The sequence below is a fragment of the Gymnoscopelus braueri genome (genome assembly GCF_963280865.1).
Source record: "Gymnoscopelus braueri genome assembly, chromosome: 19".
NCBI lineage: Eukaryota > Metazoa > Chordata > Actinopteri > Myctophiformes > Myctophidae > Gymnoscopelus > Gymnoscopelus braueri.
The window spans coordinates 18,482,318-18,495,586 of NC_137621.1; the positions used below are offsets into that span (position 1 = coordinate 18,482,318).

Sequence of the window (13,269 nt, forward strand, 5' to 3'; positions counted from 1 at the left end):
GGCGTATACAATATATCTACATACACTTTCAACCCCGTCCCAATTGTGGGCATGTCATGTTTACATTTTAGCCATAGTTATTAACATTTTACCAGACTTAGCAGGAAATAACTTTTCAAATTATGCCTTGCTTTAAAATGCATTAAAACACAACAATTACTTATCTCGAGCAAGTTGAAAGCAACTGAAAGTACTTAAATTAATGGAAACCACTGGCTTCCTCGAATATCAAAGAAACCACGGTATGCTTTGGAAAATGGCCGGCAGTAATGTCAAGTATACTGTGAGTTGTAGTCAATGAGCTAAACTTGCCAGACCACTGGTATGGTCCTTTTACCACTTAAACCCTATATACTCAGTTGACCAGAGGGCCCCAGGGGTCTATACTAGGCCCTACTTTTTAACCTCTTTACAAAATGTCTTTGCAGAAAATAGCTGAATGAGCTTGTAGATTGGCTATTTTCACCGAGTGTTTGCCCCCAGAACGCTAGGGTTTACTGTATGTGGTTAAGGGGGTTTGACTATGTTGCCATATTCAAAGGTCGGAGGGCTGCACCCTCATCCCATCGTCCCTTTACCTTTCTCTCTAACACTCCCCCTCCCCCACCCCGCCCAGCCAGCCTTCCCAGGGTGCCAGGCTTCTCAATGGTACCCCTGACATGGGGGCTCAGTCCAGCCATTGTCTACAAACGGTCCACGACAACACATCAGCCATCTCAGTGCTCTCTCTCCCAGCTCGGACATCAGTTTGATGTTATTCCAGCCGCACCCAGTGACCCACTGGTCACACTGACAGGGAAAAAAAGAAAGAAAGACTGGCCTGGTTATCTGCCAGAGAGCATGAGCCTTTCCCTCGAACAGGCTTGAGCATTTACTGTCAAAATACCTAATAATTATGAAATAACTTGGGTCAGGATGTCAGAATTGGATCAGTGTTGTTACTGGTGTGGTTTACTGCTCAGAGATGAAGTCAAGTAAAGGAACAGGCATCGCACATTGTTTGCCATCATTGATGCGATGCAGGTAAGTTGGGAGAGCGAGGGAACAGGGAGCAGACGAATGTCCTTTGAGGGCACTGTAGAGAATGGTCTGAGAATGGCTTCATCCATTTCTGGCAAAACAACAATCTCCCCTGTGGGGTTAACTTTTGACCATGAAGCAAGCAGACAGCATCCACAACACACTGAGTAAGCTCCTGCCCGCCCGCCCTCCCTGCCTATAGCACCTTGGCCCCCTGCCACAGCAAATATCGGCCTTTAATTATCCTATAAATCAGCAATAGTGGTATATTTTCACGCAGTCTGCAGTTGTACGTGTAGCGTTGACACAATGAAAGCCAGGCCCCTCTGACACGGGGCCAGCAGGGACTAGAGGAGGGAGGATGGGGTTATTTACTGTATAGGTGTATGAAGAAAGGTGTATGAAGAAAAAAATGGGCTTCAGTCAGGTGACGCCAACATGATGCTTCACTGGAAGAGGGACAAACATGTAGAAGAACTTTTACCATACTGTAATCTCTCAAGACAGATTTATGTTTCTTTTTTTTACTGAATGGGTTCCCAGATTGGCCATGCTGTAGCTTTGCTCTGTTCTTTAGTGAAGGCTGTAAAATCCTTTAATTAATATAGTTTTGCTCTGTTCTTCACTGAATGCTGTAAAATCCTTTAATTAATTCCCAAGCCATTCACTAACAACATATTTATATGTGCTTACCGTAAGTATTGTTTTGCTCTTTCTGCCTTCATAAACATGTATTTAGGCCAACTGCTCTGAAACATTTCTCTCATTATCAAATGTTGGCAAACAAAGCTGTGGGGATTTTCCCTGGCGTTGTTACCTACCCTGCCTTCTTGCCCCCACTTATTACCCCAGGCTGAGATACTGTGCATTGTTACTTGAGCTGTAATGCTACAATTATCCACCAATCTACGGTTAATCAAGCATACAGACTTCATTTTTAATTTCTGCTAGTCTGAGGGAATGCTCTCAGCCTGAAAAGCTGCGTTTTTTCCCTGTTTCCTGTTTGCCAGTACACTGTTGAGTGCTATAAATGGGCAATGCATCTTGCGTGCCGACAAGCGCTTGATTACACAGGCATTATCTTTGCGATACTTATGAGGAGTGATATTCCCCGTGGACTTTACAAAGACAGAGGATAGATGGAGATATTTAGCTATAATCAATAGGTAACAAATCATATCCTCTCTCTAATGACCACCTCTCTCTGTTTCTCCCTCTTTTTAGATGTGGATGAATGTAGTAAGGACAATGTGTGCATTCGAGGCCAGTGCCTCAACACGGACGGCTCTTTCTTGTGCCTGTGCGAGGCGGGCTTCAAGTTCAACGCAGAGACAGACGACTGTGAAGGTGAGAGGCTGGGAGCTCAGAGTCTGTTCAGACCCACCACCACTGATGTCCTTGACCACATTAAACCACATAAAACATTTTGGCCAAATCTTTCAATTTTCCAAAGTAGCAAAAAAATTGCACATATACAAGCTCACAAGGTGTCACCTTGCAATGGATTGTGAGCTTATAGATCGGCTATTTTCTTCATTTGCTATGACAAAGTATATAGGAATTAAGTGGTTAAATATGGAACTGTGATTATTGTGCCAACCGCTTGCCCTCAGGCGGCTGCCACCTCCATTGAAAGCAAACCAACATGTCAGCATCGGCCGCCTGATCGTCACGCTACATTAAGATCAGAGCGTGCTCAGTATAGAAGCGTTTGGCTATGATTGATTACGTACAGTATAGCGATACGTCAGCGGGGATGGCGCTCCGCTGGAAGTGAGTGTCGGGGCCTGTGGATTAGAGGCTTTGCTCCACGGTGAGAAGGACCTGAGGGGCGCCTGGACGCCGTGGCTGAAGCACAGCACAACCCTGTCCCCCCTCTAGGGGGAGCATGAATGACCCCATTGTGAGCTGGAGGTGTCTCTCCCTCTGGAACGTCTCCCTTTAGCTCCTTCACAAGTTCTTGGGTTGCTGTGATAATGTTGTTCTTGGCCGTGCCCGCTGCCTGCTGCGCTTTGCTGAGGACGGCAACACTGCGGGCCTCCTGGCCGAACTGCGGCTGCTCAGCCATTGTACTGAAGCAGAGGAGCAATGGAGGAGGGGACAAGCGTGTGTGTGTGTGTGTGTGTGTGTGTGTGTGTGTGTGTGTGTGTGTGTGTGTGTGTGTGTGTGTGTGTGTGTGTGTGTGTGTGTGTGTGTGTGCGTGCGTGTGCGTGTGTGCGTGTGCGTGCGCCCGCACGTGTCTGCATCTATGTTGGTAAGACGCTAACATCTGTCTCTCTTTCCTTCCACAGACCAGAATGAGTGCAAGGAGTTTGGAAGCTCGGTGTGTGGTACCTGGCGCTGTGAGAACACCATTGGATCGTACCGCTGTTTCAATCGCTGCCAGCCGGGCCTCGAGGGAGAGGAGAACGTGGACTGCGGTGAGTGTTTGGATTGGGTCGCGTTTAAAAGCACTGCGCGCCACACACAAAGGGTGGCGTATAAGGTCAGGCAGATGCTGATGCTGTCTCCAAGATGCTGCGCAAAGTGGGAGACTCATTTTGGCCTGTTGCAGTAGACAGTATATTGTATGCGTGTGCCTACCGCAAAGCAGTATTTACTATTCAAATCTGGTGATTTGGTCCTAGTGGACACCAAGATTTGGCACCTGCAAGGCCAAAAAAAAGAGAAAAAAAAGATTTGAATTCCCCTTGCTCAGGGCTTTTTCCATCTCTGTTAACATGTCTGTAAGAGCCCTGTTCTGTCGCATCACGGAATCTGCTTTAAATAAAAAGGCAGCACAACTCCCAGCTCCCTCATTCACCTTGGGCCAGAGGATTAGGATAAGGTAGGGAAGAGCCTGAATAGCAGGCTTTCTACAGACTCTCCACAGCCCTCCCTCGGTGCACAGATAGCGATATCTCTCTGGCACGCACGGACAAAGAGGCTCATGTGAATCAAAAGCTATCAGTTGCTCTTGGTCTTCCTGGGCAGAAGGACGTGGGGGGTGGGGGGGGCTGGAGGCGAAGGGAAATGGCCCCTGAAATTGGGGCACTTTAGAAAGAGGAGCACACTGTCCTCCGAGGCTGTGTGTGGGGCCAGCTGATAATAGCAGTAGGTCTCATCCTCCTGACAATGCAGCTAATGGAGGGCAGTTGGCAGGGGCACTGCCAGGGAACCCGATCGCTGCTGTTCTCCTCTGTGGAAGTGGGACAGGGCTGTCCTCTGATAGGATATCCAGCCCCAGACTAGCTCGTGGATTGTACATCACCTCCTCTTCCATCTCCTCCTCCATCTCCTCTTCCCTCTATGAAACAAACCAGTCACCTGAGGTGACCGGTTTTTCGAGGCGTACTCCCACATCTGGACCCGCAACCGGCCAACAACAGCGTCCATGAACTTCACAATCCATAGAGCCGTACGTGTTTACTGGAAAGGCTGGACGCCGGGGGCTGTGTTTGTATGTACATCCTTGAGATATGAACATTGCTACACAACCTTCAGAGTGAATCACTCTTCATTTTGTGTTGCTTATCTTTGTTACGTGTCTGTTATAGGACCATAAAACATCAAGCCTATTTTGTAAGAAGCCTGTCTGAGACAGACACGTGAGGCCAAGTATTTCCTCATATCAAGACGCCGTCCAAACAGTCAGCGGCCGGAGAGTGACGGACTAGGTTGGGGAAGGGGCCTAAGAGTGTCGTCACAAAATGATATATTGGCCTCCAGATAGAGTCTCTTTGTCTATGTGTCTGCTTACATGTGTGAGAGACGCTGCATATTGAGAGCCATCGCAGCCTCCTATAGTATTATTTTCATCACCCTTTGGTTTTTATTTGACTCTTTGCGAAGAAAAAAGAAGGGCGGAGGAGAGCAGCAACAAGCAACCCTTAGGCCGATCGATGACAGAGCGCCCCCACCCCCACCCGTCCCCGGCTAAGTGTGGCCGTCTCCTCGCTGTGGACTTTATGATGCTGCCTGTCTGGCACCAGCTTAAGAGTGCAGGGGTCTGTTGTGAGATAGGGCTCAGATTGAAACCAGCTGCTCACCTCTTCTCTCTTCCCGCTCTCTATACTCTTGCGTGGGTTCAACGTAGACACTCTTCAAGGGGCAGAGGGCTGTGTTCTTGCATCACGGACTAGATCCACTTGTTTTGCTGGTTTTTGGGGCTCTGCTGAACAATAGCGTGTTAGTCAGGGAGGTCATCCAGGGAATGGTATATTCCGATTGGGACGCAGTTTTACAACCTTCACATCGCACAGTACACTGGGGCACGATAGCACTCCTTGTTCTTCTTCTTCATCACAGCTATGACCATCTCTCCCCAATCGCTTTGTTTTCATGCCAGTCCCTAGGCTCCACAACAAACACAGATCTCAGAGGTTGAGTCATGGCCACCACCGGCCCACCCACCCGTACACAAACACACACACGCACACGCACACGCACACGTACGCACGCACGCGCACGCACACGCACACACACACGCACACGCATGCACGCACACACACACCCACACACACACCACACACCACACACCACACACACACACACACACACACACACACACACACACACACACACACACACACACACACACACACACACCTCAGCCTGGGACTGAGAACGAAGGCCTCTTGCCCTCTCAAACAAGACCAACACTACACACAATAGGCTCTTGTTCCTCAGCGTGATTGGGGAGTTGTGGGAGATGCTGCCGTCACCCTAATAAAACAGTCCAGGGAGGGAGCTCAATTACTGCGAGGCATTTCTGTCTGCTTGTAAAAAATCATCAAATATTCAAGAAGAGGCCAGACGCTGTAATTTCCAGTTTTCTGTGAGGGGCGTTGTTTTATTTTTACCCTCACGCCGTCCATTCTCCATGGGGCAGCGGTTGTCTTTGGCTCAGCTCGCCGTACCCATTTAGATTTAACGGTCATAACACAAAAGGGAAAAACATATTATTTTTTCCTTGCCCGAGCGTCAGCCACTGTTCCTCAGCCTTGCAATGATGCCATATGGAGGGCCCCTGTGGGCACAGTGTGTGTGTTTGTGTGTACACAGACTACACACAAACGTGCATGTGTGAACACGTGTGTTATGTTACGTATCCATTAGATCCGGTCTTTGTTTTCAGCTTCAATTCGCCATCAAGTCCGTAAATTGTGCGCAGCTCTGACGTGTATTTAATGAGGCATGCCCCGAGGACGGAAATTGTCTGTGGTTACACTCTTGCCAAGCTCGCTCCCTGGCAAACGTATAGAAACGTGAAGGCTTTACCATGTGTCATTACTCATGCTGTGGTCCAGATGTAGGGCGATGTTCCGGCTTTGGGTGTAAACACGCCATAAGACAGCTTGACCTCCTTAGTGCACGGGGTCAAGATAGGCCATAGATGACATGACACATGAAACACACAAACACACCTCCCTGTAATGAAATACCTTCACCGCATCCCTTTCCAATTGCAAGTGTTAAGTAACCCTGTGCATATGGGTCCAATCAGACCAGGGGTTGCCCAGGGAATTGGAGAGGAGTGTGGGCCGTTGCAGGGTGAGCCAGCAGTCAGTGATTCCTATGGGCTTCTGGATCACCACCATGTGCTCCATATTAGCACATGGCACGGAGACCCCCACTTAACCCACCTGAACCCCCCTGCCTTACCGGATCCAGGAAGGAGTTCCTCCCAGGTCAGACCATTAGGAGGGCTGCCTATAATGGCTCAGGTCACCCGCATCAGCTCAACACCTCCCATCTAAACTGAACTTCTCACCCTCTTGCGCACCTCAATTCCTCCCCTCTGGCAATTTTCAGCCCTCCGTGCATTGTGACGTAATCGTAATTATGACATGGAAAGAGGTGGAAAGGTAACCGCCACTTCCTGCTTTTGTCAAACGAGGCACGCTCTTGCTAGAGGTATCCCATCATGCATTATTCATCGTTTCCCACGAGCCATTAATGCTGTGATTAGCATTCTAACTTTCTGGCTGGATAAAGGCAGTTGTAATTGCCCCTCTTAGTAACGCTGTCACTCCAGCGCTATCAGAGCCAGACGCATAGGGAAAAAGAAAGGCCATTAGACTGTTTTTTTTTGTTGCTGCCCGGGTGCTCTAATTACTCAGAGGTGATGGTTTGAAAACATTACATTTGATGCGCTATGCTACAACATGGTACTGTACATGTTCGCTATTTTACATGGATGAAAAGCTGAACCACATACAGCGATTATTTCATGTAGCGGCTCAGAGCTTCCATTACCTTCCTGAGAGACCTCCCAGCTGGCTGCTTCTTAAGTTCTTCACACATGCGTAAATGTTCCTCGTGCACTGTTATACAATACACTTCACCTCACCAAAAGCCTTCAGCACATTCCCCTGATTGAGCTATGGGAATATTTTTCCGCTGTAGATGCTTTGTGGATTGCAATGTCTTTAGTCACTGTTTCCAAAAACACATATTCATGACTCCAGCCTTTTTATAATTTTCATCCTTAGTGGAGGAAAAGTCACAGGGTCACCTAAATCAGCAGGGTTCATCCTGCAAGGAGCATGAATGCAGTCAGCACGTTCTATGGTAATCCACCCATTTGTGAGATATTTTGTGTGCAAGTGGAAAATGTCACTTAAGGGTGGTGCTAGAGGAAAGGCCATGGAGTCATGTAAATCAGTAGGGGTCAACCTCCGGGGAGAATGAAGGCGGCACCACAAATACCATGGCAATCAAGCCATAGGTATTTGAGATATGTTGCTTCGGACCAAAGTGGTGGACGGACAGAAGATTTGACATTGTGATCCTCAGAATCTCGCCGCTAACGGGGCCAAACATTTTGAGCTCGTGGGTTGGTGGGTTTCAGTATGAGCTCCGGGGCCATCCTCTTTTCATTTTGCAGCCATTTGAGCCCACGTGTCTATTCTAGCAATTTGGGTCCTCTCGTGCATTTTCTAAGTAGCTCCTACAGTACAAACGACAATAGCAATTCTGTCCTAGACAGTTTTATTAGCCTGTGGGAGCTCATGTTCTCTGACCCCTGCGGCATGTTAGACAAGTGGCCAAGTCAGGACAAGAGCACTGACAGCGAACCAATCCGCTACCAAGCATCAGAATGCAACTCATCTGAGCTGGAATGGAGGACAGGGCTGCAGCCAAGTCAGCTCTGTTCCAACTGAATGGGTTGAGGTTTATTTGGCTCATTCTGCTACTGTTTTCCAAATGACACAGCATTTATGAGAGCCCAGAGGCTAAATAAAATGCATCTAGACAATATGCGAATGTTGTTCCTGTTTTGTTGTCAATGAACCAATTACTTGTAAAATGTCAGTGGCGCCACTGGACGTACATATCTATTCTTCAACCAGCTAATGCTGATTTCTGACCAGATGACTGTAGAGAGCTTTGCAAGTAGTGTGTTGTTTACTTATTTTTATAGTGCTCAAAATATAATTTCAGATTCAAACATCTCTCTGACTTCATATATTTTCTGTGAGTTTAATTATTCCATTCTGCCATTATGGCAACACATCATTTTCTTTTGTGTTATTTGAAAATACATCTATACTGTCCATGTTAAATGATAGACATACTGTACGTCACTGTGTTGATGACTTGCAGAAAGTACATCCCTGGCTGATTAGCTTTTGCTGACTCAAGCATTTTATGTCTAAGTTGAAAGAGAACTCACCACATGTGGTTGCTACCATACGCTGTTGATAAAATTCCCCATAATTTACCTTCAAAGGTCCCTAGATTAAAAACGAGAGAAACTGCTGAACATGCCACTTTGTAGGAACCATTCCACTGTAAAGGTACGCAAACCTCACTAAATAAGCTACAGTAGGGTGGCCAGTTGCATGAAGCATCTTAAGCTAAGATTTCCCAATACAAGATTTTTTAGGAAATACATTTCTCAGTCAAATCTGTTCATTTAACTGTTAATTTGACCCATCATGGTCAATTGCTACACTTTCAGAATTAGATTAACACTCGATATAACCCGAAGTGAAATCTTGAGCCAAAAACATTTAGGTTTGTGCCAACAGCTACAGCCAATGTCGCGTGCCGAAAATAGCAGATCTACAAGCTCACAAAGTGCAGTCTTACACTGACCACTGGCTGATAACATTGACCAGAGAAAAGACACAGATGACTGAAGCATGGTCAACCTCTCTGTTTGTTTTTAAACAATTATAATCAGCCTGCCTCTCGAACGGTATCTGTCTTTGGCCCCTGTGCTGTGCACAACACGCCAAGAAATACTACATTATGTATGTAAGAAATTGCTAACAAATGTTCTCTTTAAACAGCGAGTGGCGGGGAATCAACGCTTGTGTTATATGGCCCGGTGTTAACAGCTTCAACTTCCATGCCTCTCTTCCTCTCTCTGCATACATTTGACATAATACATATATAACAAGGTCTTTCCCCTGTTTTTATTAAACATGTTTTTATGATCTGTTGCGATGCATGCAAGGAACTGTTGTGGGTTGCCAGGTCTTGCTCCTAACCACCCTTTTGTGTCTAAGATCAGCTCCCCTGCTCGGAAACCTTTCCATGTTGGTTTTGACTGGGAGGGACTCCATGAGATGTCAAATACATCAAAATAGGTTTACACTGATTCATCGATTAGCATGGAAAGTTATTCCAGCCAAGGGCTGTTCTCTCAAATTCCTGTAGAGCCAAATCAAAATGTTATTTACGCTCAACCATCTTTCTTCAAATGCCTGTGAAGTGGTTTGTGTGAATGAGGAGGCCCCACCAAGGCTGCAAACCAGTCTTTCCCTTACATAATCTTACCAACTGTGCTGCGAGTCACTTCTCACTCCACAAAACCCGCTAAAGGGGCACCCAATCTGAAGCTTTCCAGACGTACGCTGTACTCTAAACGTACAGTTGGAGTTCAGGCATCGAGGCTGACGTCTCCTGCAGACTCGTCGAGTTGACTGATTACCATCGGAGCCAGTGTAGTAATGGACTCAATTAAATTATCTGGGTCCCCGCAAAGCTGAAAACATTCCAAGTGATTCCCCCGCTCCATGCGATGTTGATTCTGATATGTTATGATGGTGGTTATTGCTGTTACACTGCAAGAAGTTTGTTGCAGTAGTAATGTTTATTTTAGTAATGCTACAGCGTTGTTGGCAGGTCAGACATACAGTACAGTACAAAGCATTCTATCCGGTTGTAGCCTCCAGTGCTGTGATATTAAGATCTTTTGTTGCCTCTGTATTCTCTGGCCTTACAGATATTGACGAGTGCCTCAATGACACCATCTGTGGAAATGGCTTTTGCGAGAACACGGACGGCTCATATCGCTGTCAATGTGATCAAGGTTACACCAACCCACCAGATGATATGGGCAGATGTGTTGGTATGTATACTTGCTCGCTGACAAAGCTTATTATTATTTTTATTTTTCTGTGTGTTGCTGTCTTGTTCATGTTGCTATATATCAACAGATTTTGTTTATTTTCATATCAACATCATTAAGTGTTTTCATACTGTCACGGCACAAACTCTGGGAATTTTATGTTATTATCTGGTATTAACACTTGTGTCTAGGCTTCCAGGCCATTTGACTGACCAAGCATATTGTTTAAGAGTCATATAGCTGTCAGGACACAGGTTGATGGTTGGTGGGCCTACCTGATTTCTTGGCATCCTACTCACAAGACAGCGTCCGTTTGCCAGCGCAATCTCCTTGGTTCGACACTCCATCAGCATCGTCGCCTCATCAGCAGTTAATTTTATTTATATTGAAGACACGGACACAAAACATTGGGGAACGTGGGGAAACAGGAAAAAGTCAATAATCCATTAGCTACGTTGCGCTGTCACGCTAAAACAGTTCCTTCTGTATCACTCCACTGTGTTAGTTTACACTAACTTTATAAGTCACGTCTCTCTCCATGCTTCTTGCGTGACTGTCCTTTCCTCATTCAGTCATTCATCTTACATCCTGCCATCCGCACCTGTGTGATTGTCTTAGATAAGTGGCATTAAGTCACTCGGTTCAAGCCTCATATTGTATGTCACTAGGGTCCACATTACTTTAGTGTGACAGCTATGCATAATAATCATAGGGTTATCTCATTTAAAAAATGACACACATTTTATGTTTAAAACCTGACAGTGAGGAGTTTCACAGGGAGGACGACGTAACGCATGCGTAGGTACACGCTGTTCTTCCTAGTTCCATACCCCACTGAACAGGTGCCCTGACCAACCTGTAGGGGTCACTAGTGCAGCAAGAGTACCCCTGGCTTCCCTCCTGCGACAGGAGGGCATACGTGAGGAATATTGGGGGAGTTACTTCCTTGGCCTACTGGCAGAGTTGACAAGACATTGTGAACGCTCGGTCCAGTGCTTTGTGAGATTATCCCCAGACAGACACACAGACACTCTTGTAGATGCTCGCGGGATAGCGTGTACACGTTTTACATCCTCCGAGTGTATCTCCTCACTGTCAGGTGAAAAGCAGCGACTGGTGCATCAGAGGATACGTGTGGTTGCCTACACCTCCCCAAGACTAAACCCTGTGTGTTGGCAGTGACAAGGACTATACAAACATGGGGGGATCTGGCAAAGACTAAATTGGGGAGAAACAAAAAACAAAAATAAAACCAGTTGATAACTAGAAAAGTGGGCTCCTCGAGTGCAGATCCTCGCCAGGCAGCGTTGCCTACCCAGTACCCAGGGCCAGCAAAAAAAGGCAGTCATAGCCAATTGGAATGGAATCAGCAAAATCTGACTGATACATCATGATCACGTGACCACAGAGATGAAGATTCGCGTGAGTATTGGACAAAATCTGTAGGAGAAAAAAGTGTGAATTGGCCTGTTATAGCTCCATCATGAGGCCAATTTGAAAGATTTGCAGAGGTTCTCCCTTGGCCTACTGGGAATGTGTGTGCAATGCTTCACGCCGATCGGTCCAACAATGCCTGTCAGACAGACAGACAGACAGACAGACAGACAGACAGACAGACAGACAGACAGACAGAGAACATAATCCCTCGCCTTTCGACCATTCCAGCCTCCTGGCGGAGATAAAAATGAAGGTTGACAACAAACAGACTACAACCAATAATGGTGGGAACAATAGGACGAATCGTTGGTTAACAAAACGATTGTACTGGCCACAACATCTATAATTGAAGTATTAACTCAAAGGATTTTCCCCATAGTGTATATACAGTAGCCTACCTATATTACATAATGCAACTATTATATATATATATATATATATATATATATATATATATATATATATATATATATATATAATAAAGACGTCTTTATTTTGCTTATTACTGTATTTTTTATGTGTCCTCTCCTCTCCTCTCCTCTCCTCTCCTCTCCTCTCCTCTCCTCTCCTCTCCTCTCCTCTCCTCTCCTCTCCTCTCCTCTCCTCTCCTCTCCTCTCCTCTCCTCTCCTCTCCTCTTCTCTCTGTCTCAGACGTGAACGAGTGTGAGATGAGCTTGGCGCTGTGTGGGGAGGCCCTGTGTGAGAACGCCGATGGTAGCTTCCTGTGCATCTGCCCCAACGACAATGAGGAATTTGATCCCCTCACCAGCCAGTGTCGCTCCATGGGTAATACGGCAGGCACAGCACTCACAATGACTTACGGGACTTAACGTTCCGTCACAGCACGGGGAGACGGAGTTGTCCCTGCTGTAATGAGCCGTCTCTCATTGTCCAAACAACAGGGTTAACGAGGAGGGTGCGAGTCATGTGATGTCCCATACAGTATCTGTCAACCTGTGGCAGTCCTCTCCACTCATTTTAATCGAGGATTGTAGTTTTGTGGATACCCTAAAAAGTCCACATTTTCATTTCAGGCTAGTCCCTTTGAAAGATTATCTGAACCACTTGAACCCTATATACTTTGTTCACCGGGGTCCCCCAGGGTCTGCTAGTATTTCTCTCTCCATCAAATATCTTCACCGTAAATATGGTACGTGCCAAATGTTCACCCCAGAATAGGGACACCAGGCTTCATGTGGTTAAGCCCTATTTTATACTGTGGATATTCAAAAATAGCCGATCTACAAACTATCGTGTATCATTTTGAAAGCTTTTGCCTATAATGACATGCCCAAAATAGGGAGGCCAGGGTTAATGTGGTTAAAACCTCCATCAGGACACATCTTCAAAAGCACTTCCCCTCAGGGCTTGTTCCACTTCCCCTGTGCGTATTTCCTTGCCAAGACAAACAAGGATGAGGTGTATTGTTGTAAGCTATTGGCGGGTAGCACCGTGGGCACACTACTCCC

General features: G+C 46.4%; 1 protein-coding gene across 2 annotated transcripts in view; it reads left to right on the forward strand.

Moving 5' to 3' along the window:
* LOC308075284 (latent-transforming growth factor beta-binding protein 2-like) overlaps positions 1 to 13,269 on the forward strand; it is a 130,035-nt gene that overhangs the window by 105,243 nt on the left and 11,523 nt on the right. For both annotated transcript variants that reach the window (XM_080415039.1, XM_080415040.1), the window contains exons 30-33: positions 2,245 to 2,367; positions 3,312 to 3,440; positions 10,238 to 10,363; positions 12,452 to 12,586. In XM_080415039.1, the coding sequence (XP_080271165.1) occupies positions 2,245 to 2,367; positions 3,312 to 3,440; positions 10,238 to 10,363; positions 12,452 to 12,586 (513 nt within the window). The remainder of the gene's footprint in view (positions 1 to 2,244; positions 2,368 to 3,311; positions 3,441 to 10,237; positions 10,364 to 12,451; positions 12,587 to 13,269) is intronic.